General features: G+C 32.7%; 1 protein-coding gene and 1 pseudogene across 1 annotated transcript; one reads left to right on the top strand and one right to left on the bottom strand.

The window, feature by feature from the left end:
* The first annotated feature begins 771 nt into the window (after window positions 1-771).
* On the top strand, window positions 772-9,004 carry LOC133284696 (serine/threonine-protein kinase PBL27-like; annotated as a pseudogene).
* Window positions 9,005-21,533: 12,529 nt separating this feature from the next.
* Window positions 21,534-25,034, bottom strand: LOC133284708 (B3 domain-containing protein REM16-like). The gene is made up of 6 exons (XM_061481782.1): window positions 24,921-25,034; window positions 23,527-23,736; window positions 23,298-23,427; window positions 22,983-23,198; window positions 22,038-22,213; window positions 21,534-21,893 (listed from the first exon to the last, which is right to left on the bottom strand). Exons 1-6 carry the CDS (start codon window positions 25,032-25,034, stop codon window positions 21,570-21,572), a joined length of 1,170 nt encoding a protein of 389 aa, XP_061337766.1. The 3' UTR covers window positions 21,534-21,569.
* Between the last annotated feature and the right edge of the window lie 289 nt (window positions 25,035-25,323).

The raw sequence follows: 25,323 nt of genomic DNA, 5'->3' as shown, positions 1-25,323 counted from the left end.
TCTTAGTTTTCATCACCACCTCCTAAATTCTTTCTTTCTTTCATTTTTTCTAAGTCCATTAATGTGTGGACAAAAATTCCTTCAATGAATGAAACCTCAAGGTAAATGAAAATAATATATGACTCACAAAATTGGCCAATAAATTCACCTTGCTTCTCATTAATTGGAGAAAGGTTCACGGCCTTTAACAGGGATATCCGAATATGCTATTGCTATCCTTTCTTGTGCTCTAATGGATTCATCACTACCCTCCCTTAGAAATTGTATAAGTATTAGTGCATATTAGAGAATGAATAAATTTGGAGATTTTGATATTTTGTGTTTGCTCTAAATGTTCCCCCATCATTCATGTTTTCATAGAATTACAATATTAAAATATTTTCCTTTATAATTTCCTTTCTATTCTATCTTCTCTTGTCTGTACTTTGTTCTAAGATATCAAACCCTTATTATATTTACCAAAGTTAATAGGCGTTTGATTTTGCTGCCACTAGCTTCTGCTTTTCTTCATAGTTTAATCATATATCACGAATATAAAGAATAGGCAAAGTAATATAAATAAACAGGATTTCTTGTTAAAAACTAGGTCAGCTTTAAATTTCCAAAAAAAAAGAAAAAGAACTAGGTCAACTTTTAAGACATTGCTATCTATGTATTTAGTTTTTTTTTTAAAAGGGTCTAGGAAATTTACAACCCCACATAAAATCTTCACACACTATTGTGTCTTTTGGGAGATAATAACTTGTTGGAAAATTGAAGAACAAGTTTTTGATGGCTTCAAAACCTCAAACGGTAGTGGTGATTCAAGATGCATCAAGAGATGTTAGTTTGAAGGCAATTCAAAAGGCTCTGAGCAAGTTATCTGTTAAGGATGGAGATCAGCTTGTAATTTTTGCTATTCTTGATTGGTTTAGCAGTCCTAGTACGTTTTCTTTTCTTGGAAGAAAGAGTTATAAGGATTCATTTACTTTTTTCTTTGTCCACATTTAATTTGATAAAATGAGAGAAACACAGAAGAAGAGGTACGTTGTATTTATCATTTTTTTTTTTACAACCTCTTATAACTATTTTTATTATTGTTGGATCAAAACTAAATCAATGATTATAATATGACATCAAATGAGAGCCGTCGATTTAATTTTAATTCAATAATAACAAATGATTATAAGAGGTTGTAAGGAAAAAAAGATAATAAATATAATCACCTCTACCCGAAATAATATATACGGAGTTAGATAAATTAAAATTTGAATAAATTGTTTTACTTACTAATTGTAATTTTTATTGCTGACTTTTCTTTTTTCTTCTTTGTCTTTTGCTCTTTAGTGGGTTACAAGGTCAGAGTTGATCCCAGTTGTTTTGTTTCAACAAACAAGAAAATTATTGAGGATGCACATGCCAGGATAAAGGAGGACTATCTTCTTAACCCGCGTATCCAGGAGCTCTCTGAGTATTGTACAATGAATACGGTTAGCACAATTCATATACTAAATATATCTTTCTGAAAAGATCACACTAAGAGTAGCTAACACTTAACGTAGCTAGAAAAGGGGTTTGACAAACTGTAGGGCTGAAACACTATACATATTACATTAAATTTACTTAAATTTTGTGATATAGTAGCATGATGAATGTATTTTACACATATATGTTTGCAAATATTAATAATAATCTTACGGATAAACTGAACAGTGTTACGAGATATAGTAAAAGGGAATTATTATTCTTATGTTGTAGGTGATAGGTATCTTATGTCATAGACTCAATATATGTGGACCCCATTGATTTAAAAGAAAAAAGAAAAAAGGAAAAAGCAAGCACGGATATCGAAGGGTCAGTAGGAAAATTTTTCTATCTTATGCTGCATGAGAGTAACTTAACCCATAGTAAAATTATTCATATACCTTCGTTCAATGTCTTAAGATTTTTGATTAAGTTGATTTATCAGAGTCTATGACCTAGTGATCTTCAATTGTTCCCTTCCGTCCATTATTTTGATAATAAATATTGCATTTTAGTAAAAGATAAACAAAAAATTTAAAATGGGCCTTGATATTTTCCATGCTCCAAAGGTCGAAGCCGAAAAGGTTGTTGTCTGAGGAAAGTATTAAAAAATATAGAACCCTTTTGAATTCTATTTTCAAAATTAGTTTTTTAATTTTTCGAACAAAAAAATCCTGTGTAATAATTTCTGTTTTGTAAAAGTAATATGTTTTTTTTAGTTTTTAAAATTAAATTTAGATAGCGTATTTCACTTATTTTTGTTTTGTATTTTGGTTTTTAATTTAAAAAAAAACAACAAAAAACTCATTTTATTAACTACTCTGCAAAATAATTTTAAGAACAAAAATAACATAACACAATCAAAAGGACCATAATAAAATCAATCACGTGTCTTTATTCAATAAAATAAAACCAGTATTACTATTCTAGTGTCTTTGAATAAAATAGCTTAAGATAAATTTTTGGAAATGATATTACAGATTGGAATGCACATAGAAGTGCGTGCAGGCCCTGCTCCTGAGCTTGCTTCTGATGCTGCCAGAAATTTTCGGGCGACAAGTTTGATACTCATTGATAAGTCAGTTTCTAACTTTCAATATTATTTTATATTTTTATGGAAAAATGTTATACTTATAATTTTTTTTTTACAATTTTTTTTTTACAACCTCTTACAACTATATTTTAATATCGTTGATTTCCGTCAATCAACGATTATTATTTTCTCAAATTAAATTTATTAATTAATTATTAATTTATAATAAATGATAACCGTTAATTGGCGAAAATTAAGAATGTTAAGACATGGGTGTAAGAGGTTGTAAAAAAACAGTTGCAAGTATATTTTTTTTTTATTTTATATTATATTTTATCATATTTTATTATTATTTTTCCCTTTAGTCTACAACATGCAAGTAAAACCAAACCACAATTATACTACTTCTTTACATGGAATTACACTTGTTCAGAAAACATATACAAAATACACACAAAATATTTCCCACATTGTTATAAAAAAAAAAAAAAAAATATTTCCCACATTAAGTAGAAAAAGATGAAGTTAAGCACCCAAATATTGGGCTTTGTTCCTTAGTTTCTTTCATCTAAGGTAATAATGATGTAATTAACAACATCAATTACAGCATTCTTCACGACAGGGAAGACTTAATAAATGTGATATGTCTGCAACGTTTATAAGAGATCATACTGAAGCAAGCACACCTAGTAATGGCAATGCAGCTCATTTAAGGTCTCTGTCAAGGACAATTTGTCTCTATCTATCAAAAAATAAAAACTACTTTTTTTTCTTTGCATAAAGCAACCAATATTGAATCTAATATGTTAGATGAGATTATATTAATAATTTTTATATTTATATATCACGACCATCACACGGGGCTCATTATAGGCTTGAATGATAGATGACAACTTGCCTGCTAAGAAACTCAATAATATTTAAGAAATTTTGTAATATTTAATTATTTTTATTAATAGAATGAAGACAATGAGAATCAAACTAATGACCACTTAGTCACGTCGGATACCATACAAAGACTCTTATACAATGTAAAGAAATCTTCTAACCCAAAAACTTAAGCTGTTAAGTGACGAGCCTTTAATGTCTTTTATATTATATCTTTCTAATGCTTTGTTATTCAAATAGGTTCAAGCACTCTCATACACATATTGGAAGCGGTTCTCCTAGCATCATTTTTTCTATTTGCAAGAGTTTAACTCAAAAAATAAAAAACTATTAACATTTAACAACTTATGATATCAAATTATCCATTGACTTAACATATGTAAGATTACTAGCAACTATATGTGTATTCTTAAATTCAGGCAAAATCTAAAAGTATAAATTAAAATAAAATATATTAAGAGAAAAAAATATTTAATATTATAAGAAAAGTATGTATAATTAATTCAGGTAGATTCTAACAACACACAAATTAAGAGAGAAAAAGGTTTAAAATTATAAAAAAGATATGCATATAATTCAAAACAATTAGAAATTTTTTTTTGATACATAAAGAATTTGAATTTTAAATTTTTTAAAAAAATGACTAGTTTAGAATGATTTGTGTCATTTTTTGAGGGAGATTAAATTAAGAGATTAAGTCACTCTCAAGAAAACATACTGTAATTTAATATATAGGGGTAAATTTTTTGATGACATACAATATGGTAAAGCTTAGCCGTTTTTGCCTGGGTTGCAGACATATGCACAAAGATATGAAGCATTCCATGGGAAAGCTTCCTTGTGGTGTGTATAGGATAACAAGTGACAATTCCATGGAGAAGTTAAAAAATCCAACAAAAGCATTGGCCGAAAGGCAAGAAAATGTAAGCTATGAAGAAATGATACCACCAGGAAGCGCAGAGCAAGCATTTTCTCTTCAGAGTAAGTATTTTTGTTGCCATAACAACATTGTCTAGTTACAATATATATTGTAATATCTGCATATTTGGAGAAGTGAAAACAATAACCATTTTTGAACAAGATAAAATTTAAGATGGACTGCAACTCTGAAGATTTAATAATAACTAGTAAATTCTTATTTGGATATTCTTAGCATTCAGTCATCAAGAACACAAGAAATCCTATTGTTCCATCTATTTGGAATTCAAGTGCGAGTGAGAAGAAATGGGCTAAGTATGAAGCATATAAGCGAAAGGGATCCATTGTTGTAAAGTCTTACGGAACGTTTGATACGAGAGATATTTTTTTTAACCTAAAAAAAAAAATAGTTGAGTATTTGGTATGAATTTTTTTATCCCGAGTAAGTTAAGAAAAAGTGTTTGGTTGGCCAAAATTTTGCCGGGAAAGTTGGATTCATTTTACTGATGTTATGTTTGATTGATGATAAAATATTGATGAGATAATTATTTGACTCAACATATTATATTCAGAATCTAAGACCCTAGGCAAAAGAAAATGCCAAAAGATTAGTGAGATAATTATTTGTCTTTGTGTAGTTGAAAAAGGAAATATCTGGAGAAATTATTTGTTGAGATCTTTTTCACAATACCCATATCAAACATGGTCAGTTTCCATCATTCCATACCAAATACTCGTACCAAACGCTCTTTAGGATTTATTGTTGGAAATTCAAGTATAAGTGATCATGTGTCAAGAAGGAGTTTATTGCTTGGGACTGGATGGAATCTTGCATATAATTACAATTCATTTCGAACTAATATTATGATGAAGACCTTTGGCTGCGTTATCCTCTTATGGCATGGCTAAAGAAACTAAGCAAAATCTCCATTAATTTAAAGCTATGTGGGACTATTTAAACACCTTTTTATGCATTGTGATAATTAAGTAGTTCAACTAAGGATTACCAATGGTACATGAAGCAGGGTCCAGGTCATCATCTAGTGATCTTTACACATTTACAAGAGCTTCAAATCATTGGAGTAATGAAGCCTCTATTTCTGGTCTTCAAAGATATCAAGAGAGAAAGATTTATTCAAATATAAAGCAAGAAACACCAGGGAACCAATCACTGTTTCACATAGGTGAGGATCAAGAAACAAGCCAAGTGGAAGTAAATCAAAAAGGGAAACCAGTTGACTACCAGGACCAATACAACAACGATCATGAAAAATCTCATATGGAGGTTGAATTCACAAATACACTTTGTTCTGTGTGCAAGAATAGAAGACCGAAAATTGGATGCAAGAGAGACTTCAGTTATGGAGAGCTCTATGCTGCAACGAATGGATTTTCTGCTAAGAACTTTCTGTCTGAAGGAGGGTATGGATCTGTCTACAAAGGACAGCTGAATGGAATGATGGTTGCTGTTAAGCAACATAAAAGTACAAGCTTCCAAGGAGAGAAGGAATTTAAGTCTGAGGTCAATGTACTTAGCAAAGCAATACATGAAAATGTGCTCATGCTGTTAGGTTCATGCTCAGATGGAAATAATAGGCTTCTTGTTTATGAATATGTCTGCAATGGCTCACTTGACCAACATCTTTCAGGTAAGTAAGCATGCTTTAATTTAGTAATTTTTTTCTATTTATTATTTACTGATACATAAAAAAGGCTAGCCTAGACTAGTAGTAAAGCTGCTTCTTTGTTTAAGTCGAGGTTTAACAGGGAGTGATTTTATAATCTACTTATACATCTTATAAGGGACTAACTTTTGTTAACTTGATGCAGAACATTCTCGATCACCTCTTAATTGGGGAGATAGAATCAAAGTAGCTATTGGAGTTGCCAAAGGCTTACTATACTTACACAAGAATAACATAATTCACAGAGATATGAGACCAAATAATATCCTTATGACACATGATCTTCAACCGTTGGTAATACATCAAGTTTTGAACACACTACTTAGATAAAGTTCACTAATTGATAATAATGTACCATACTTTGCATGCATATGATGCTAATTAAAACATGGCATACAAATTCAATTTTGCAAGATATTAGTCCTGATTATTCACTATGTTCATTTGTTGAATGATTATGGAAAACTTTAGAATTAATATGTTATTAGCATTAATGCATGTACTTAAACAAATAATGTTGCAAAATCAAATAATAGTCTCAAAGTACAGTATATGCTTAATGTGTTAGTTCCTGAAAGAAGCCAAACTTAATCAAGACTAACATTTTTCTCTTATAATGAATTTTTTAGGTGGGGGACTTTGGATTAGCAAGAACTCAAAATCAGGACTCGATACACTCAACGGAAGTTGTTGGATCTTTGGGGTATTTGGCTCCAGAATATGCAGAATATGGCAAAGTGTCGACTAAAACAGATGTATATTCTTTTGGGGTGGTTCTACTACAGCTAATAACTGGAATGAGAACTACAGACAAAAGAATTGGAGGAAGAAGTCTTGTGGGATGGGTAACAATTTAAATACCATGAAATTTCAATTTAAGTATTAGTACAACCTCAGCTCATTAAGGCAACAGTATGCTTCAAGTCAAATTTTATTCCATACTTTTCTGCTAGTGTGTCATGATCCATGGTTACCAATACGGTAATTATTGAGGGACACTTTAGTAAGTTTATTTAACCACTAAAGCCATTTAGGTTCAAATGGTAGTACATTTCTGCCAATTTGTATTTTTTTTCAATTGATCTTTAAGTACATCAAACCTTGGAGCTGCGGTAGGATTGCTCCTTGTTACCGGAAGGTCATCGATTCGATTCTAGGAAACTGTCTCTTTACAAAAATTGCAAGGCTGCGTACAATTGATTCTTACCCCTATTCCCGCAAGTCGGGAGGCCCTTGTGCACCGGAATATTCTCTTTTGCCATTTTTGATCTTTTAGTACATGAATAGAACCACTGATAATTATGTTCTTCTTTTGACTTTATAGAAAAAATAAATATGATTTTATATTTTTGGATAGGAAGCAGGTTTTGACAAAAAGGAGTGGCGGAATATATTGCAGGATAACATAAGTTCTAATGGCAACATTATGATAAATAAACATGCTTAATATCCTTACTATTTTTCCTACTCAATTTTCTTGCAGGCAAGGCCATTGTTAAAAGATAGGAATTATCCAGATCTAATTGATGAAAGGATCATTAACGCTCATGATTTCCATCAACTATTTTGGATGGTTCGAATAGCAGAGAAATGTCTAAGCAGGGACCCTCAGAAGAGACTAAGCATTGTTCAGGTAAGCTTACATTATTAGACCCTACCCTTCAGAGTATAGTTGCATTTATGTATTTTATTGGAGAGGAATTTGAGAGAATGGAGAACAGTAGAAGTTAGAAGAATAATTATATAGCTAATAGACATAGTTCTTGTTAGCTTCTTGTAAACTATCCATTGTATTCTTTAGATGGGGGACCTTAGAACAAAGTGAAAATCTTCCAACGAACATTGTCACAAAAAGAAATGTCACCAACAAACACTTGTAAAAACTCTCTCCAACACACTATTATTTAGACACATCCCACATTTTGCTTTAGAAATTGTCTTTTTCTCCTTGTTTTGTACTTTTAATTATTAAGCAAGTGTGAGAAGAGGTCCAATGATAAAGATAAAAGAGAGTATTCAAAAGGGAAATGGATCCTCTCAAGTGACATAAGTTCATGTGAGACAATGTCAGCCGTTTAGGGACAAACTAATGGTTATGTAGAGTGGATTAGGATAAAGAGTGAAAAAATGATAACTGTTGATTTGTTTCTAGACCATTCAGATCATCTCATATGATTTCTTGTTACATGAGAGGATCCATTCCTATTCAAAAAGAGTGTTAGTATCATTCCTCTTGTCACTAGATTATACAAAATATTTGACACAACAAGCTTTAAGCAAAACAATTATTAAGAGTTAAAAAGGGAAAATCCCAGTGCACATCCCGACTTATGAGGGTAGAAGTGAGGGTCAATTGTACGAAGTTTTATCTTTACATTTTTGCAAAGAGGCTATTTCTCATACTCAAACCCGTGGTCACCAAAAGCAATCTTATTGCTACTCTAAGACTTGCCTTCAATTATTAAGAGTATAAGGCATGTATTAATTTTTCCTTACATGACATTCATGGTAAACTTCATAAAAAGTATGACCATATTTTGAAGTGGTACTTTCATTTTCATTTTTATATTTATTTTTAATATCACAACAGGTGGTTAATGCTTTAACTAACATAATGGAAGGCAGCACATGTGGCAACATAACCAGGGATTACTCTCCTGCAAGGTCAGATTCATTCTATGGTGAATCAGATTCTGATGAATCTGAAGATGAAATGGAGAAATCCTTTGAGTCAGAATGTGAGTTGCAAAGTCAAAGTTCAGAATCCACAGCAAGTAATAGCATAAGTCAGATGAGGCAAATGATAAGACAGCCACCTTCCCCTCCAATTCAGAGTGTCTCTTCAAGTAGCTCAATCTCATTCAAGTTTTGTGATGAATCAACTACTGATTATGAAGCACATATTGAAGGGAACACAGAAATATCAAAATTCCAATGAGGGGTTACTCAATTCTTAGATAGTAGAGAATATAACTGAAATACGTTATAATTTCAGTTTAGTTGCTTTAAACAAATAAAGCTTCCACATTAACTAGTGGGTTAAAGTGGTTATTTTGTGATAGAATACCCAGTTGTGCTTGATTTTAGTTTCTATTAAAAGATAAAAGTATGAATGGATTTAAATTTGATCCTCTTACACTGTAAAATGTTGTGCACTATCAATAAACTATATGATGTCATATGCTAAAGGCTTTCCATGGAAATAATCGTAAGATTTTTCAGCTTTTTGACAATTAATGCCAGTTAAGTTTCCTATTAATGAACATTTTCCTCCAAAATCTCAAACATTTCTGACATTAAAAATGGAGTTTAATTTTGATAGGTGCAAAGTTTTTTTGAACTATACTGTTTTCTGCATGTCTTGATTCAACGTTTTGTAGAGCATAGTAGGTTATTAGATTATAATTGATAAACTCACAGTTGATCCATTTTATAAGGCTAAAATCACGAGTAATTAACAGTCAAATCTAGCCTAAGGATAAAAACTTACAGTTATTTGGTTGGAAAGCATTAACTTTGTTCCTCTGAAAAATCTGATTAATCTTTGCAATTTTGTAGGAGAATGGAGTTAAATTGGATCAATGATTGATCTTGAAGAACTTAGAGTGAATAAAGAGGAGAAAAAGAACCCATCGAAGCTAGTGGAAGTGTTGGAATCGACACAATCACACACGCATGATCGCAATTAGAAAAGAGAGAAATGAAAGAAAAGTGGAGACACAGATTTATCCTGGTTCACCTAACGTGGGTTAGGCCCAGCAATATGCATTGTATTCTCCTTACTGCACTCGTTACAACACTCAGTTTACAAGGAGAATATAAATAAGATTAGAAACCCTAAGCAACAGTAATTATTCATAAGACCAAACTCAATCTACTACGAAAAAAATACAAGCTAGAGGCCCAAACAGTATCAAGCCTCTGCGGGACCCTTGTTGGCTTTCTCTGCGCCCCGCCAACAAGATTCTTCATATTATTGTGAAGTATGAGTCATACTCAACAGGAAGAGCGTGTTTTAGTGTACGAATCTGCACCGTTAAATTAGGAATTTAATTAATTAATTATGAGATTAATGAGATAATTTCATAATTGATCCTAATAATTATAAGAAGGCTTAAATAATTATAGTAAGTGATTAATAATGTTGAAAGTCACTTTTCTGACGAAAAGTGCAGATACCGATTCTGCCTCACGGTATAAATGCGTACCGATGAAGTATCCCGGAAAATTATGAAAAATGTGTATATATTACTAGAATAATATATAGGACTAGTATAACAAGTTTGGAGTCAAAATAATGCGAATTGATGTTAGAACTGATACTGGCTACGTAAAAGCGCGTACCGGCAAAGTGCTGCGAAAAATAAAATAAAAATATGAAAAATCTTGGAAAAATAGCTAGGTTAAGAATCTTAAGTTTGGGATTAAAATGATAAGCGTAGCTATTAGTGCTAATACAGTGAGGTTAATTTTAAGTGGACTATAAATAGTCACTTGCATATAACCCTAGGCTGATACTCAGCCATTTTTACGTGGGTTCTCTGTGTGTGAGCTGCTGCTGTAACACCCTGTGTATATCCGATTTGTTAACATATCATCGTATTAAGCTGCGCTTAATTAAAAATGCAGAATATCTTTTTCTTTTCAATTATAAAGTCATTATACTTAGCCAAGTTGATTACTTAATTAATTCCATAAAATATCGCCTGTATGTAAATTGCAAATAAACATCTAACTGAAATACCTCATAACATAGATAAGGTGAGTATCTAAATCACGGATTTACAACATGTAGTCCGGACAATATCCTGATACATTATTACAACTCCAAATGAAACAAGACATAATCAAGTCTTTGTGGCATGGACAATCCCCATGCTTACCAAATCAACAACATAGCCAACAAAGTCTCATCATAGAAATCCATAACTGAAGCTAAAATCATAAAGCAGTATTCGCATTATTAAGAAAAAAATCAAGAGAGAGAGAGAGAGTAAAGCACTAATTGAAAAATAAATAAATGGTTGAGTTGTGTAGTCCAACATATCCTTCTTATACTTCAACAATTTTTAGGATATAATTATTTGGAAAATATGAATGGATATTACTAATGCAAATAAATGGAATTTACTATATTTTATGATAATTTAAATGTATTGTAATATTAGAATATTAATAAATTAGAAGATGCTATATATAGAGATGATAGGGTTTATATTAGGGCCGGCAAAATGGGCTGAGCCCGCCGGGCTGGCCCGCCCTGCCCGCCAAACAGGGCGGGCTGGGTTGAGTTTTTCAACCCACCAGCCCGCCAAACCCGCCTCGCCAAACCCGCAAGCCCGTCGGGCTCGGCCCGCCAAGCCCTTTTTTTTTAGGTTATCCAATTGTTATGTAGCTCCTGCCTTAGATTTCTCTGCATGCAAGTGGCTTTTTCGAATTGTTGTGGACTGCTTATACAACACTTTGTTACTTGTTTTGTTACTCTGTTTTACCTTGATATGATTTTATTTTTTATTATTATTTTTGGATTGAAAGATGCATATTTATATGTAGATTATTAAACAGTGGTCTTCTTGGTTTCTTAAGCACATTAGGATTTTATGCAGATTTTTTTATGCTTTTATGCAGATTTTTTTATTTGTTTTTATGCAGAATTTAATTTTTTGTATTTTTATTTTTTATTTTTTTATTTTAGGCGGGCTGGCCCATAGCCCGCCAACCCACTCATAAAACGGGTCGAATTGCTCAATTCAACCCATTTTGTCAAAACGGGCCGGGGCGGGCCAGTGATGGGCCGGGGCAGGCCGACCCGTATTGCCAGCCCTAGTTTATATTGTAACAGAATTCATAATCGATTTTTTGACCTATTTTTCCTTACTATCTTATCTTATAATTTTTTTTTTATCTTATAATTTATGTTCTCTGTCTTATAACAATGAATTCAAAAAAAAAAAATTAAATAGATATAGAGAGAGATTAGAAGGATGTGGACTAATGATTTAAAATATGTATTGGTCGCAGAGGAAGAGAGAAAGTGGAGGAGAGAGAAAGGGTGTGGGAGGAAGTGAGGAGAAAAAAGAAAAAAAGAGAGGTTTTTTTATATCACAAATATCAATCGTTGGATGAGATTGTCATCGAACAATATTAAAAGGAATAGGCAAAGGTAGACAAAATAAGGGTAGGTAGAATAACCTATATATATATATATATATATATATATATATATATATATATATATATATATATATATATATATATATATATATATATAGGGTTCGCTTTTTCTATAGATAAGTTATCTGCAGTAAACCCAATACGACGTCGTTTTGGGGTGGAAATCATGGTATTTTTGTCATTTTAATTTATTTCAGGGATATAATAGTCTTTATATTTAAATTTTTTAAGATTTCAATACCAAAATAACGTCGTTTTGGGAATAAATGCAGATAACTTATCTGCATTAACTGCAGAAACATTTTCCCCATGGGTTTGCTTTCTCTGGAGTTACTGCAGATAAGCCCAATACGATGTCGTTTTGAGGCAGAAATCATGGTATTTTTGTACTTTTAATTTATTTCAGGGTTATTATAGTCTTTATAATTATAATATTTTAATATTTCTATCCCAAAATGACGTCGATTTGAGAATAAATGCAAATAACTTACCTACAGTAACTGCAGAAATATTTTTATGATATATATATTATAAAACCAAAACCATGATTATCCATTACAAAAAAAAAAAAAAACCATGATTATAAAAAAAAAACCAACATATGTTTAGAAAACATGCAAGTCAAAAATGTGTGGAATCTTAATGATATTAATGATGTCTTTCTGTATCGTTTGCAGATTTAAGTTTAGAATTTTTTAAAAAAAAAAAAAAAACTAAACAAACATATTGAATGGAATTTGAAAAGGCGAAGAAGGTCATTACATTAGTCGTGCCGTTCAAGTAAATGATTTAAAAAAACGAGATGATTAAAAATCGATGATAGCCAAAAATGTTTGGAAATTTAATGCTATTAATGATGGCCTTCGACTGAATTTTGGATCTGGATCCTCTTATGTGAAAATTCACATTGTGGGGAATCATAGCCATATAAAGGTGGATCAATGGTAATAAAGGGGAAGAGAAAAATGTTAAAATAGATAGTTACGAAATCATAACCGTTGATTTACCTATGTTTGTGATCTTCCACATAACCGTATCATGTTTTGTCCCTACATGAGAGGATTCATTTCCCTGAATTTTATTTGAAAACCATTAATGTAGGTCATTAGTTTCCGCCATTCCATTCCAGTAATTAAATGCATTAAAAAATGAGGTGATTAAAAAACGTGGATAGCAAAAAATGTTTGGAATTTTAATGATATTAATGATGGCCTTTTGTATCATTTGGAATTTTAATTTTTTAGTTTTTAAAAAAAAAACCTAGACAAACAGATTGAATTTTATTTGAATACCATTAATGTAGGTCATTAGTTCATGCCATTCACTAATTAAATACTTTAAAAACAAGGATAGCCAAAAAAACGTTTGGAATTTTAATGCTATTAATGACGACCTTCTGTATCATTTGGAATTTCAATTTTAGAATTTTTTAAAAAAAATTAAACAAACAAATTGAATTGAATTTGAAAACCATTAATGCAGGTCATTTCGTTAGGTTTGATTTTGCTAACGTTAGTATTTTACAGACTACTTTAATATTTCTCTCTACTTAATTTCTGCATTTGAAATTGTTAAGCCTATTAATAATATTTATTATTACGTCTATCCTCATCACTTAATGTATGAGAAATTGTTAATTAGCCTATTAATAATATTTATTATTACGCCTATTCTCATTACTTACTGTATGAGAAATTGTTAAGCCTATTAATAACATTTATTATTATGTCTATTGGGTTAAAAAATATTTAAAATTTAAAATTTAAACTTTTATATTAGAATGTTAAACTTAATAGGTGTCAAAAGAGTTCAGTATTCAATGTTTCTATAGTGAAAAAAAGATATATATAATACATTTAAATTTAATATAATTGATTATAGATTAAATGAAATAAAATCAAATTATAAAAATATATGTATAGTTGATAAAAAATAATTAAATTTGAAATTTAAATGAAAAAAAATAAGAAATGACAAATTTATACTTTAAAAGAAAATAAATTAAAAAATTAAACTTAAAAAAATAATATAAAAAAGAGAAATATTCTCCTAACATAATTTCAGGCATTTTTTTAAAAAATCTCAATACAACATTATTGCAGCATTATAAATTAAAAGAGAAAAAAAATAATTTTTTTAAAAATATACATAATTAGTATAAAATAACTTAAATTTTAAATTATAAATTAAATAAAAAAATTAAAAATAACATCAATCATTCTATAAAAACGAATTATAAAAATTTAATTACTATAAAAATTTAAATTTTAATTCAATATATACGAAAGAAATTAAGCTTTCATTCTTTTGATGTAAGAGTATGATTAACTCAATTTATTATGTCGTGAATGAATAACTAGAAGCTATTACTTGGAGAATATACACAAACTTCTACGCATGTTTTCCACTACTTTTGGTATGGAAAATTGTTAAGCCTATTAATAATATTTATTATTACGTCTATTGATTGGGAAAATATTTAATATTTAAAATTCAAACTTTTTTAAATTTGTATTTTTAACTTGATAGGTGGGAAAAGAATTCAACATTTAATGTTTCTGTAGTAGAAAATATATATATATATATATAAATATATATATATATAATAAAATTAAATTTAATATAATAGCTTTTAGATTAAACAAAAAATATTTAAAATTAATAAAAATATATGTACAGTTGATAAAAACTAATTTAAATTTTAAATTTAAATGAAAAAATAAGAAATGACATATTTATAATTATTTCGATAAAACTTTCAAAAAATTAATATGCTTTAAATGTGAATAAACTATTGAAATTCCAAAAACATATCATAATAAAGGAAAATAACTCTTGAAATTGTGCAAATAACCTATAACTCACATTTCTGTCATTCCAAAACGTTTCAATTGAACGGTCCCCGTGGGAAAATGATGAAGTTAATGATGGTAATTAGGGGTGCTAAACGAACCAAGGGCCCTTGGCTCGGCTCGTGAAGGCCTGAGCTTATATGTTTAAAATTGGTTGTTGGAACAAAGCTTGGACTTGTATAAAAGCTCGTTTAATAAAAAGGCCTCAGACTCCAATTGAAAAGCTCGGCATTAGAGCCTCTCAGGCTGGCCTAATATATTAATTTTTTTATATATAGCTTGTAATAGCCCTCTCTCACTCCTCAATCAATTTCGTCCCATATTTTTGGTTAAACAGACTTTTTGAATGATTTTGTTTTATATTATGCTGTTTGGATATACATTGAACTTATGAATATTTATGGAATTGCTAATGTTGTTGATTGTATATTCTGTTTAGATAAATTGTTGGTGTCTTATTTTTTTTAAACAAGCTTTTATTTTTGTAAATAAGTCAGGCCACATGCCGATAATTATATTCATAATAGGGAATAGGCTTGGTCAGGATGACACATTTAAACACAGGCTTAGCCTCTTAAGACCAAAGCTCAGCTCGGCTTGGCTCGTTAACACCCCTAATGGTAGGAGTGTTCGCGGTCTGGATTGGATCGGTTTTGGAAGCAAAAATCATCTGATCCAATTCCTTTGGTTTGATCATGTAATCATCCATTCGGTTTGGATTTTTTTTCAAATCCGATATGATCTAACCCAATTTTTTTCGGTTTGGATTGGATCGATTTTCGATTTTTTGAAGATTCTAAAATTTGTTTCATGATTATTGTGTAAATAACATCTTTTGTATATATTGGCTTTGTAAATTTATTTATTTTTAAATACAAAAGTATCAATAAATGATAATATAAATTTTTTTTGGACAATGAGATATGAAGCTCTACATAGATGAAATTTTGTTGATGAGATGTGACTAAGTTTTTTATTGGGTTTAGTTGATGGGTTAATGGGTCTTGGGTTTAGAAATTTTTGGGATATGATTGGAGAAAGACCCAAGTAGGTAGAGAAAAATTAATATATTAGATCGGTTTGGATTGGATCAGTTTTCATCTACCAATCCAAAAACCGATCCAATCCAATTAAAATTTGCAGTTTTTTTTCAATTTTCAATTTTTCGATTTTCGGTATATTCGGTTTTTGGTTTTTCGGTTCGGTCACCGCGGTTTGAATCGGTTTGGGTGGGTTGATGAACACCCCTACCTAATGGTAATGAGATTACGTGTGATTTTTTGCAAGGCAGATTTTGAGGTCAATTTATTTTGTAGAATTTCTATAGTATAGACTAATTTCATTCCTTAGATTGATAAATTTTAAATTCTTCTGTTTGTATTCGTCGTTTTTATTTTGAACAATTGCCAGTGAAAATTTAAAGTATTGTAGTATATCTTTCTCGGGTGTTGTTATGTATTTTTATGGTGTAGTTATATTTCTTTTGGGTAATTATCTAATTTGTTCCCAATTCAATGCATTTGTAGAACACATTTTTTATATCAAAATGAAAGGAACTTAATAAATAAAGCAAAAGAGTTTTTATTATCTATATTATTATTAAAATAAAGTTTTTGTACAAAATGTGGATACTTGGTTTTTAACTATGAAAGGATGAATAGCTAGGTGCGCTGTGATAAATATATTTTTTTGACTATAATGCTTTACACTCACTTCGAAATAGTAAAAATGATACATAATTGTTTTTCCAGTTCGACAAGTTTTTTTTCGACAAACCGACCAATTTTTTTCCCATGCATCGCACGTGTAATATACTAGTTGTATAAAAAATAATAATTGTTCATTTCAGGATTTTTGACCCTTTTGCCCCTCATTAATTAATTAATAACCAATTTGTCCCTCCCCCAGAACTATCCACCATCCTGCCCCCATTTAATCGATCAAGTTTCACTTTTAGTCGACTAAATTGACAAAATACAGGAAACATGAAACACGAAATTTAATTGACTAAAAATTCAAGTTGATCGACTAAATTTTGTGAATATTTAATCGACTAAATCATTATTTAGTCGATTAAATTACGCAGAAACCCTTTAAACCCCCCCCCCCCCCCCATTTTCGCAAAGGGGGTTATTTTCAAACCCTAGTTGATTAAGAAGGCCCCAACATACCCTCTCTTCAACCTCCGACCGAATCCCCTCCCCTTGGTCGTCCGATTGCACCATCATTGGTTTACACCTTGTGAAAACTGACATTGTAGGTAACGTTTTTTGACTTGCATTTGGTTTTAAGTTTTGGTTTTTTTTGGTTTTCTCCATTATATTGTTTCTGTTTTTTTTATTTTCTTTTTTATGGTAGAAGGTTGTTTGAGTTTTTGTGGCTTTATGTTAGGGGTAGGGTGTTGAGTTTGATGTGAGGGTTAGGGGTAGGGTTTATGTTTTATGTTAGGGCTAGGGTTAGGGTTAGGGTTTCTGTTTTTTGTTAGGGTTAGGGTTAGGGTTTGTGTTTTTATGTTAGGGTTAGGGTTATATTTTCTGTTTTATGTTAGGGTTATGTTAGGGTTTTGATTTTGATATTGAATTTTCAAAAAAATTTATATTGTTGTTGTCCGATTTATTGATATTGTTTCCATTTGCATTGTAGGTACGGTTGTTAAAATGGCTGGCCGTAGAAGATCGGATGATGTAGAAAATGAGAGACGCACGAAGCAACGACAAGACCGGTCGTCTTTGTCAAGGCCACAAGACGAAGAGCCTGCTCCTGTCGACCTCCCATTTGGATACTTGTTCGAGCATGACCCTTCGGTTCACGATGCATTTATACGTGACCATTTGAACCGAATGATATGTCAGCCGAAGTCATTGGATACATCATTTTTTATGGCGGAGGGATTTAACATTGTGGAATTGTTGGAGGGATCACATCTTAGTGTTTTGGCTTAAATGTTGTGTCCGTATTCAGAGCTGCTGGTGCGGGCCTTCTACCATAACCTCAGCTACGTACAGGGTGAGTTAAGGTCGAGGGTCTGCGGGGTGGAGATCATCATGACGGCTCCAGTATGGTTGAAGATACTGGGCTATGACTTTGATTCTTTGCAGACTGTGGAATATGACGCAGATAGCAGCGTAACACTTCCAAGATATTCACAAGGTGATGCCGTGCAGGAGGCCTGAAATCGGACGTGGGCATAACATTCACTATACGGTGGGGTTGCTTACTGTAGAGTCTCATATACTATACTATGTCATCACCCATATTCTGTTTCCGCGAGCTTTCAATCATTCCAGGGTGTTGGAACATGACATTCCCATCATATGGGCTATCCGACATAGTGTTACGGTGAACTGGAGGCACTATATCTGTTAGATGATGTTTAAGGCCAAACATAAGGGTGCACTTCCATTTGCTTGTCTGGTACAAAGGATATTGGTTCACTTTGGTGTTCCCATGGACAATGTGACCTTGAAGAAGACCACAAGGTATAATTGCAAGTTCGAAAAGCGTCTACTGAAGCAGTGCAAGATGACAAAGAATAGGGCGGGTGTGTGGCAGTTCACAGGCATGGGGGATGTTGAGGTTCCTGATGTTGCTCCACATGCAGACATGGTTGAGCCCGAGGTTGAGGATGATGATGACGACGACGATGAGACTGACTTGCAGGATATAGTTGAGCCTGAGGGTGGGTTTTCATTGCGTGATGTCATGAATGGCATAAACGCCACACTGAAGAAGATAGGAAAAATGGCGCTGAAACATAAAAAATGGAGGAAGAGTCACATCCAGAAAGGGAATGAAAGGTTTAGACACATACAGGGAAGGTTCAAGGGTGTTGAAGATAGGCTTGCTCGTCTAGAGCTTGCACGAGGACAAGAGGTTGAGGATGTTGCAGGGGAGGGGGCTCATGTGTCAGATGAGGATGACGAGGAGATGGCATCCGAGGAGGAGGAGGATTAGATTTAAGGTTTATGTTTTTATTTTACGTTTGTAGTTTATGTTGTTATGTAATTGACTTCGGTCTTCCTATTTGACATTTGTGTTTATGGTTTGTATTATGTTTAGGGCTGAACTATTTAAAGCTATCAAGTTTGTTGTCAAAATCAATCAGAATTATTTATGCTATTTGCAATGTTTACCAAATGAACAAATAATGGTACTTTTCCACTAACTTTATCAATTTGGGTCTAACCAAAGCACAACAGGTCTAAATTGTCCATGGCAACTCAGAACAATCACTAATAAGAGAGTAAAATGAGTTCACCAAGTTTTGGGTAACCTAAACCAAGTATTTAGCCAATACGTGTACATTTAGGCAATACGAATGGCCACGTTGCTTTTTTGTACCCCAAAATGTGGTCCCCAAGTCATACTAAGCCTGTACATTAGTGTACAATCGCTGCCAAAACAAAAAAAATCCGAGCAAAACAGAATGGGGTGCTAAAACCAGTTATTTAGTCGATCAACCTGAACTGGTTTAATCGACTAAACAGTGTAGTCGATTAAACCAGTTCAGGTTGATCGACTAAATAACTGGTTTTGGCACCTCATTCTGTTTTGCTCGGATTTTTTTGTTTTGGCAGTGATTGTACACTAATGTACAGGCTTAGTATGACTTGGGGAACACAATTTGGGGTACAAAAAAGCAACGTGGCCATTCGTATGCATTATTGTGTACGTATTGATTGAAAACGTTTGTGGTGGTTCCCCGAAACTTGGTGACTTCATTTTACAGTCATATTAGTCATTGTTATGAGTTGCTATGGAAAATTTTGACCTGTTATGCTATGGTTTGAACCAAAGTGATCAAGTTAGTGGAAAAGTACAATCCACGACATTGGCTAAACATTAAGCGTCATCAGTTACTAATTTGAATTGCAAGCAACATACAAACAACATACTCCAACATAACATCAACATAAAGTTTAGGGTACATTGTCACATAAAAGAAATACATAAACTAAACCATAAACACATTAGCCCCCTCCCATGGTGTCCACTAACATCAACTTCAGAAATACATCCATAACATTGGTTCAACTCTGTCTAATCCTCATAGGACATGTACGTTTATTGTGACCAATTTGTTTGCAGATGCTACATCTACTCTGACTGCTTGTTGGTTGGGACTCAACCCAATCCATCTCATCTGTATCCTTGAAGACTTCGGTCTTCCTTGTGCACGTACCAAAGATGCATTTGGGATAATAATTGGACCATCTATTTGTGGAATCAACAACTCATTACCCATTGGATACCAATGTGCAGCATAGACCTTCTCAATTTGTGTAATTGAGAACACAAGATCGACATAGTCATAATGGTTCAATTTTTCTACCTTGCACACCGCTAGCACGTGACTGCAAGGAAATCTTCTAGCTGTGAACCGTCCACATTGACATTTACGATTTAGCAAGTCCACCCTCATTATGTCGTCGGCATCATACGTAGATTGATTGTAGGCATCCTCAACTTCAAACAACTGCAAGTCTCTATCAAAAATAGAAACCCTAACCCTAACCCTAACATAAAACATAAACCATGCCCCTAACCCTCACATCAAACTCAACACCCTACCTCTAACATAAAGCCACAAAAACTCAAACAACCTTCTACCATAAAAAAGAAAAGAAAATAAAAAACAGAAACAATATCATGGAGAAAACCAAAAAAAACCAAAACTTAAAATCAAATGCAAGTCAGAAAACGTTACCTACAATGTCAGTTTCACAAGGAGTAAACCAATAATGATGCAATCGGACGGCCAAGAGGAGGGGATTCGATCGGAGGTTGAAGAGAGGGTATGTTGGGGCCTTCTTAATCGACTAGGGTTTGAAAATAACCCCCTTTGCGAAATAGGGGGTTTTTAAAAAAGGGTTTCTGCATAATTTAATCGACTAAATAATGATTTAGTCGATTAAATATTCACGAAATTTAATCGATCAACTTAAATTTTTAATCAATTAAATTTCGTGTTTCATGTATTTTGTCAATTTAGTCGACTAAAAGTGCAACTTGATCGATTAAATGGGGGCAGGACTGTGTATAATTTTAGGGGAAGGACAAATTGGTTATTAAGGCAAAAAGATCAAAAAACCGTTCATTTCATTGCCTCTAAAGTCATAAAGTAGAGTGAAAATGCTTAGTTCGTTGCTAAGTGGTACCGCAGTGGCAATAATTTTAATTTATTTTTAGTTTTGATTGTGGAGTTATATATTCACAAGCAATTAATAAAAACAACTAGATATTGATGAACTTTCATCAAGACATGAAGTAAATTTCTTCTTTCAAAATTATTTTATGTTGAAGATCAATATGCAAAATTCTGAAGGTAGCTAATCATTTCATTCTTGAATCTTAAAAGGTCTAACTGCTGCAATAGAGAGTACATATATATATATAAATTACCCCTAGTTGATGACTAAAGTTAAACAATCCAACTACACACACAAACTTTGTCCGTCAACATTGCATTCCAACAAAAAGATTCCTAAGAAAACAGAAATGCCCCCAAATTTCTGTCTAAATGGCCTTGATTAGTTTTTTCCTACCCCTTTTTTCTGGAGAATTCACCTCAGTCAGAGGAACAATCTCCTCAACAACTCTGAAAATGTTCACATCCAAGATAAATGTGTCGTTGATTTGGCCTGCTGGTGTAAACACACAAACATCATACTCTTCAAGGTTATTTTCCAAGGAAAAACGTTTCCACCCACCAAGAAGTCCTCCCATTTGACGAAAATTACGAAAGTTGTATCTGACAGTCCATTCAGCATTACCCATGCGTAATATCACATCTTGAGATCTTGGAGAGAGATGTTCTATTATCCACTTATTAGGGATTGACTAGTCAAAACAAAGGGAATACATTTAATAACAATGACTAAAATTACAACACAACAGCAGAAATTTTCACAATAAGGCTTTTTAGCAGAAGATATAAACATAAAAACTACGTTTAAAGGTAAAGATTGGAAGGCAATTGTTTACCATGAAGAATCTCCTGTATACGTGTGTCAGTCGCATAACTACGTACAAACTGTCAATGGAACATGTTTCCTGGGCCAACTGGAGGGCATTTTTCTTCTCATTTTCTGTGATAGGTCTTCTATTTGAGGTATATAGTTCATTTGTCCCAGTTTTACCCCCGGAATCAAGTTCAGATTCTACATATGTGATCAACATAACATACCATATCAACAAACAGTCTAAATATTGACTCAAACAGAAATAAAAGTATATGCAAAAAAACCAAATCCTAAAGAAAGAAAAATAATTGTTTTCAATTCAGTTATTCTTTTTTATCAATTTTGCTAACTGGGAAATCCGAATGTCTTAGATTAGATATAAAACTGCAGTTAAGTGCCACAACACTGGGTTAAAACAAGTAGACAAGAAGCCTATGCAGGCAATAATGGCTATCAAATCAATGTCCTGCCCAAGCACAGACCAATCAGTCCATATTTGTTGTAGAGTTCAGTGCACATAACAAATCTCAACAGCCAACTTCTTCCCAAATATCTCTCCCCACACAAGCTTGTCATGTCTTTTATTATTATTCTTATTATTAGTACTACTATACTTCTGCTCCCCATACATGCACACCTTCTCCTCCCACTTTATGCCATTACCTATCTGTACTATGAGAAAAAAAAACTCTAAAGTGAGTTTGTTTTCAAGTGTACAAATAAGAATATATCCATACCAATTTAGTTTAAAGCAAAAAGTGATATTAACTCACTAAAAACTGTGTACTTTAGAAACAAGCTTATCCATGTATTTGGAGTTGGAAACCTTTGAAAATGTTGTGGCTATCTAAATTCAAAATTTGTCACAACAATAAATTTTATGGATTTAAGCTCTTTGATGATAAAATATGTTCATAAAAAAGCTGTAAAGATATTTCTTTCCCTTTTAGACGAGTAAATATGTTACCAGTCACCGAGTTAAGTGCAGTATCATGAGAATTGGATACTTCTGGCAGTTTTCCTCTCTGCTTAATCTGGACGTGCTTAACAGCAGAAACTACCTTCCTGGTCCTTTTACCGTTAGGTTGGGAGGGAACAGCTGCAGGCTCGGTAAATCCATCAGCCATGACTTCCTCAGGGCAAGCTGATTCAACTCCAGCATTGAAAGTTTTTTCAGTTGGAGTTTCCAAGGGTACAGCTAATGGCACTTTGTCACTGTTAAGATGCACATATTTTTTAGGATAAGCACATTCAACACCAGCATTGAAAGTTTTTTCAGTAGGAGTTTCCAAGGGTACAGCTAATGGCACTTTGTCACTGTTAAGATGCACACATTTTTTAGGATAAGCACATTCAACACCAGCATTAGAAGGGGTATTAACTTCTTTCAAGGAATTATCTACATCTCTTCTCTTGCTGAAACATCCACCCCAATCTTCAGCATGCCCACATTTTTGAACAAAATAAGAAGCTGCCTTCTCACAGTAGCTCTCCCCATCAAATATTAAAACATCAAACAAAGATTCACCATTGTACTTGAAGACAAGGAAATCATTCTCTTTCAGAGAGTGATCCTTCACAAATTGTTGCCAACCGTCCGTGAAGTACAAGGTATCATCTCTAGTCATCAATCCTATATTCCACACAATCCCACTAGGACCTCTAAGGGTCACATTTCCTGGCAGTTTCTTTAAATTATCGGAAAATGTTTTAGGGAGTGCCTGGAATCAAAATTTAAATTTCATCAATGAGAATAAGATACAACAGGACATTGGTATATATAAAGAACCAATTCAACCCAAAAGCTTAAGTTGTTGGGTGAGACTACATTAATGGTTTTATATATCTCTAACACACCACCTCACAAGAGAGTCCATTGGGCTTGAAAGATGGATGATGCATTAGGCCCAGCCTACCTGTGCTAAGAAATTCCATATAAAAAATGAGGGCCGGTGAGGATCTAACCCGGGACATCGAGGCTTTGATACCATGTAAAGAATCAATTCAACCCAAAAACTTAAGTTGTTGGATGAGGCTACATCAATGATTTTATATATCTCTAACAGAATAAAATATACATGTAAGACTAATCATAATCATTTGATTGAGAAACAGCCACTAATAATCTCAAGTATAGCTATTAGCTAGCAATTTCAGAACAAGTAACAGAATTATAAACCAAGAACAACCACATAACAATCTCCTTATTCACTCTCTTTTCTTTTCCTTTTGGTCCCTCAGTCCCTCTTACCCTCACTAAAGAAACATCTACAAACATTTCCACGCCCCACAATCATTATCATATTAAGGTGCATGCATGCTTCCTCTATTGCAATGTAAGCTTAGAAAACAAACCCCCAAAGAAACGCCAAGGCCTACCAAAACAAAGTGCCTCGAAAGCAAAGCACAGATCAGAACAAAGGCTGCACTGATTTCGAGAAGTATTCAGGTCACAAATTCTAAGTCATTAACTTCAAAAAAAATGATAATAGATAAAGGAATAGTAAAAGGGTTGATTGTTTCTCATAATCATAATTTTATCTCCATACACAAAAACATGTGGGGCACATATTTTTTACTTTCTCATTCTTCTCCACATATTGGCCCACACACCCGTACATTTTTATGTACATGTGAGAGATCGAGATAAATTTATCTTTTATAATATTAAAAATGTGAAAAAAAGAGAGAGGACAAGTTTAAATATTTGAGAGTAATGGGAAGAAAACAAAGGAGGAGGCAAAAGATTGTGGGCAAGAAATGCATGCAGCATGCATTCAAACAGAAGAGTGTGGGCAAGAAATGCATGCATTCAATCCACACGTTCCGTACCTCTACAAGACTTTTATTTCTTAATTTAAAACATAAAAGGTAAGGGAAAAGGGGAAAAGATAGAAGTACTAACAAGTTGTTGATCGTAACTGCCACGGAGAAATTGAGCGAACTGCAGGAATTGAAAATGGGTCCAGTAAATTTCGTCCATCCACGATCTGCAGCTACGACAGTTTTCTCCTCCCATTGTAAGCCAAAAACACACCAAAACAGTTCACAAGAAGCTGAAGCTCAAACGCAGAAGCCAATAAGAAACAACCAACCCAGCAGAGAAGCTTGGGTTACTGTCTGGAGAAATGAAGAGTTACAAGTTAAAGTTGCTGTTTCAAGGGTTTTGCTCCAGTAATGACCGCAATGTGTCGGACACGTGGTATCTGTCACTTTTATCCTTTGTCAGTTATTTTTTTTTTAATAATAAAAAGGATTGTAGAATATAATTTTAGTGTAAATATTCTTTTTGTTCTTCAATAAATTTC

This window comes from Gastrolobium bilobum, unplaced genomic scaffold (assembly GCF_033153095.1).
Source record: "Gastrolobium bilobum isolate Gb01-03AN ecotype WA unplaced genomic scaffold, APGP_CSIRO_Gbil_v1 utg6177, whole genome shotgun sequence".
Taxonomy (NCBI): Eukaryota; Viridiplantae; Streptophyta; class Magnoliopsida; order Fabales; family Fabaceae; genus Gastrolobium; species Gastrolobium bilobum.
The sequence above is the reverse complement of the archived record's forward strand: the minus strand, read 5'-3'. Positions and strand labels throughout refer to the sequence as shown.

Coding starts and splice junctions, on each gene's coding strand:
- LOC133284708 (XM_061481782.1), bottom strand. CDS start 25,034: ATGGGAGGAGAAAACTGTCGTAGCTGCAGATCGTGGATGGACGAAATT. Junction 22,214..22,982: donor TGCACTTAACTCGGTGACTG/GTAACATATTTA, acceptor TCACATATGTAG/AATCTGAACTTGATTCCGGG. Junction 21,894..22,037: donor TATACAGGAGATTCTTCATG/GTAAACAATTGC, acceptor TGTTTTGACTAG/TCAATCCCTAATAAGTGGAT.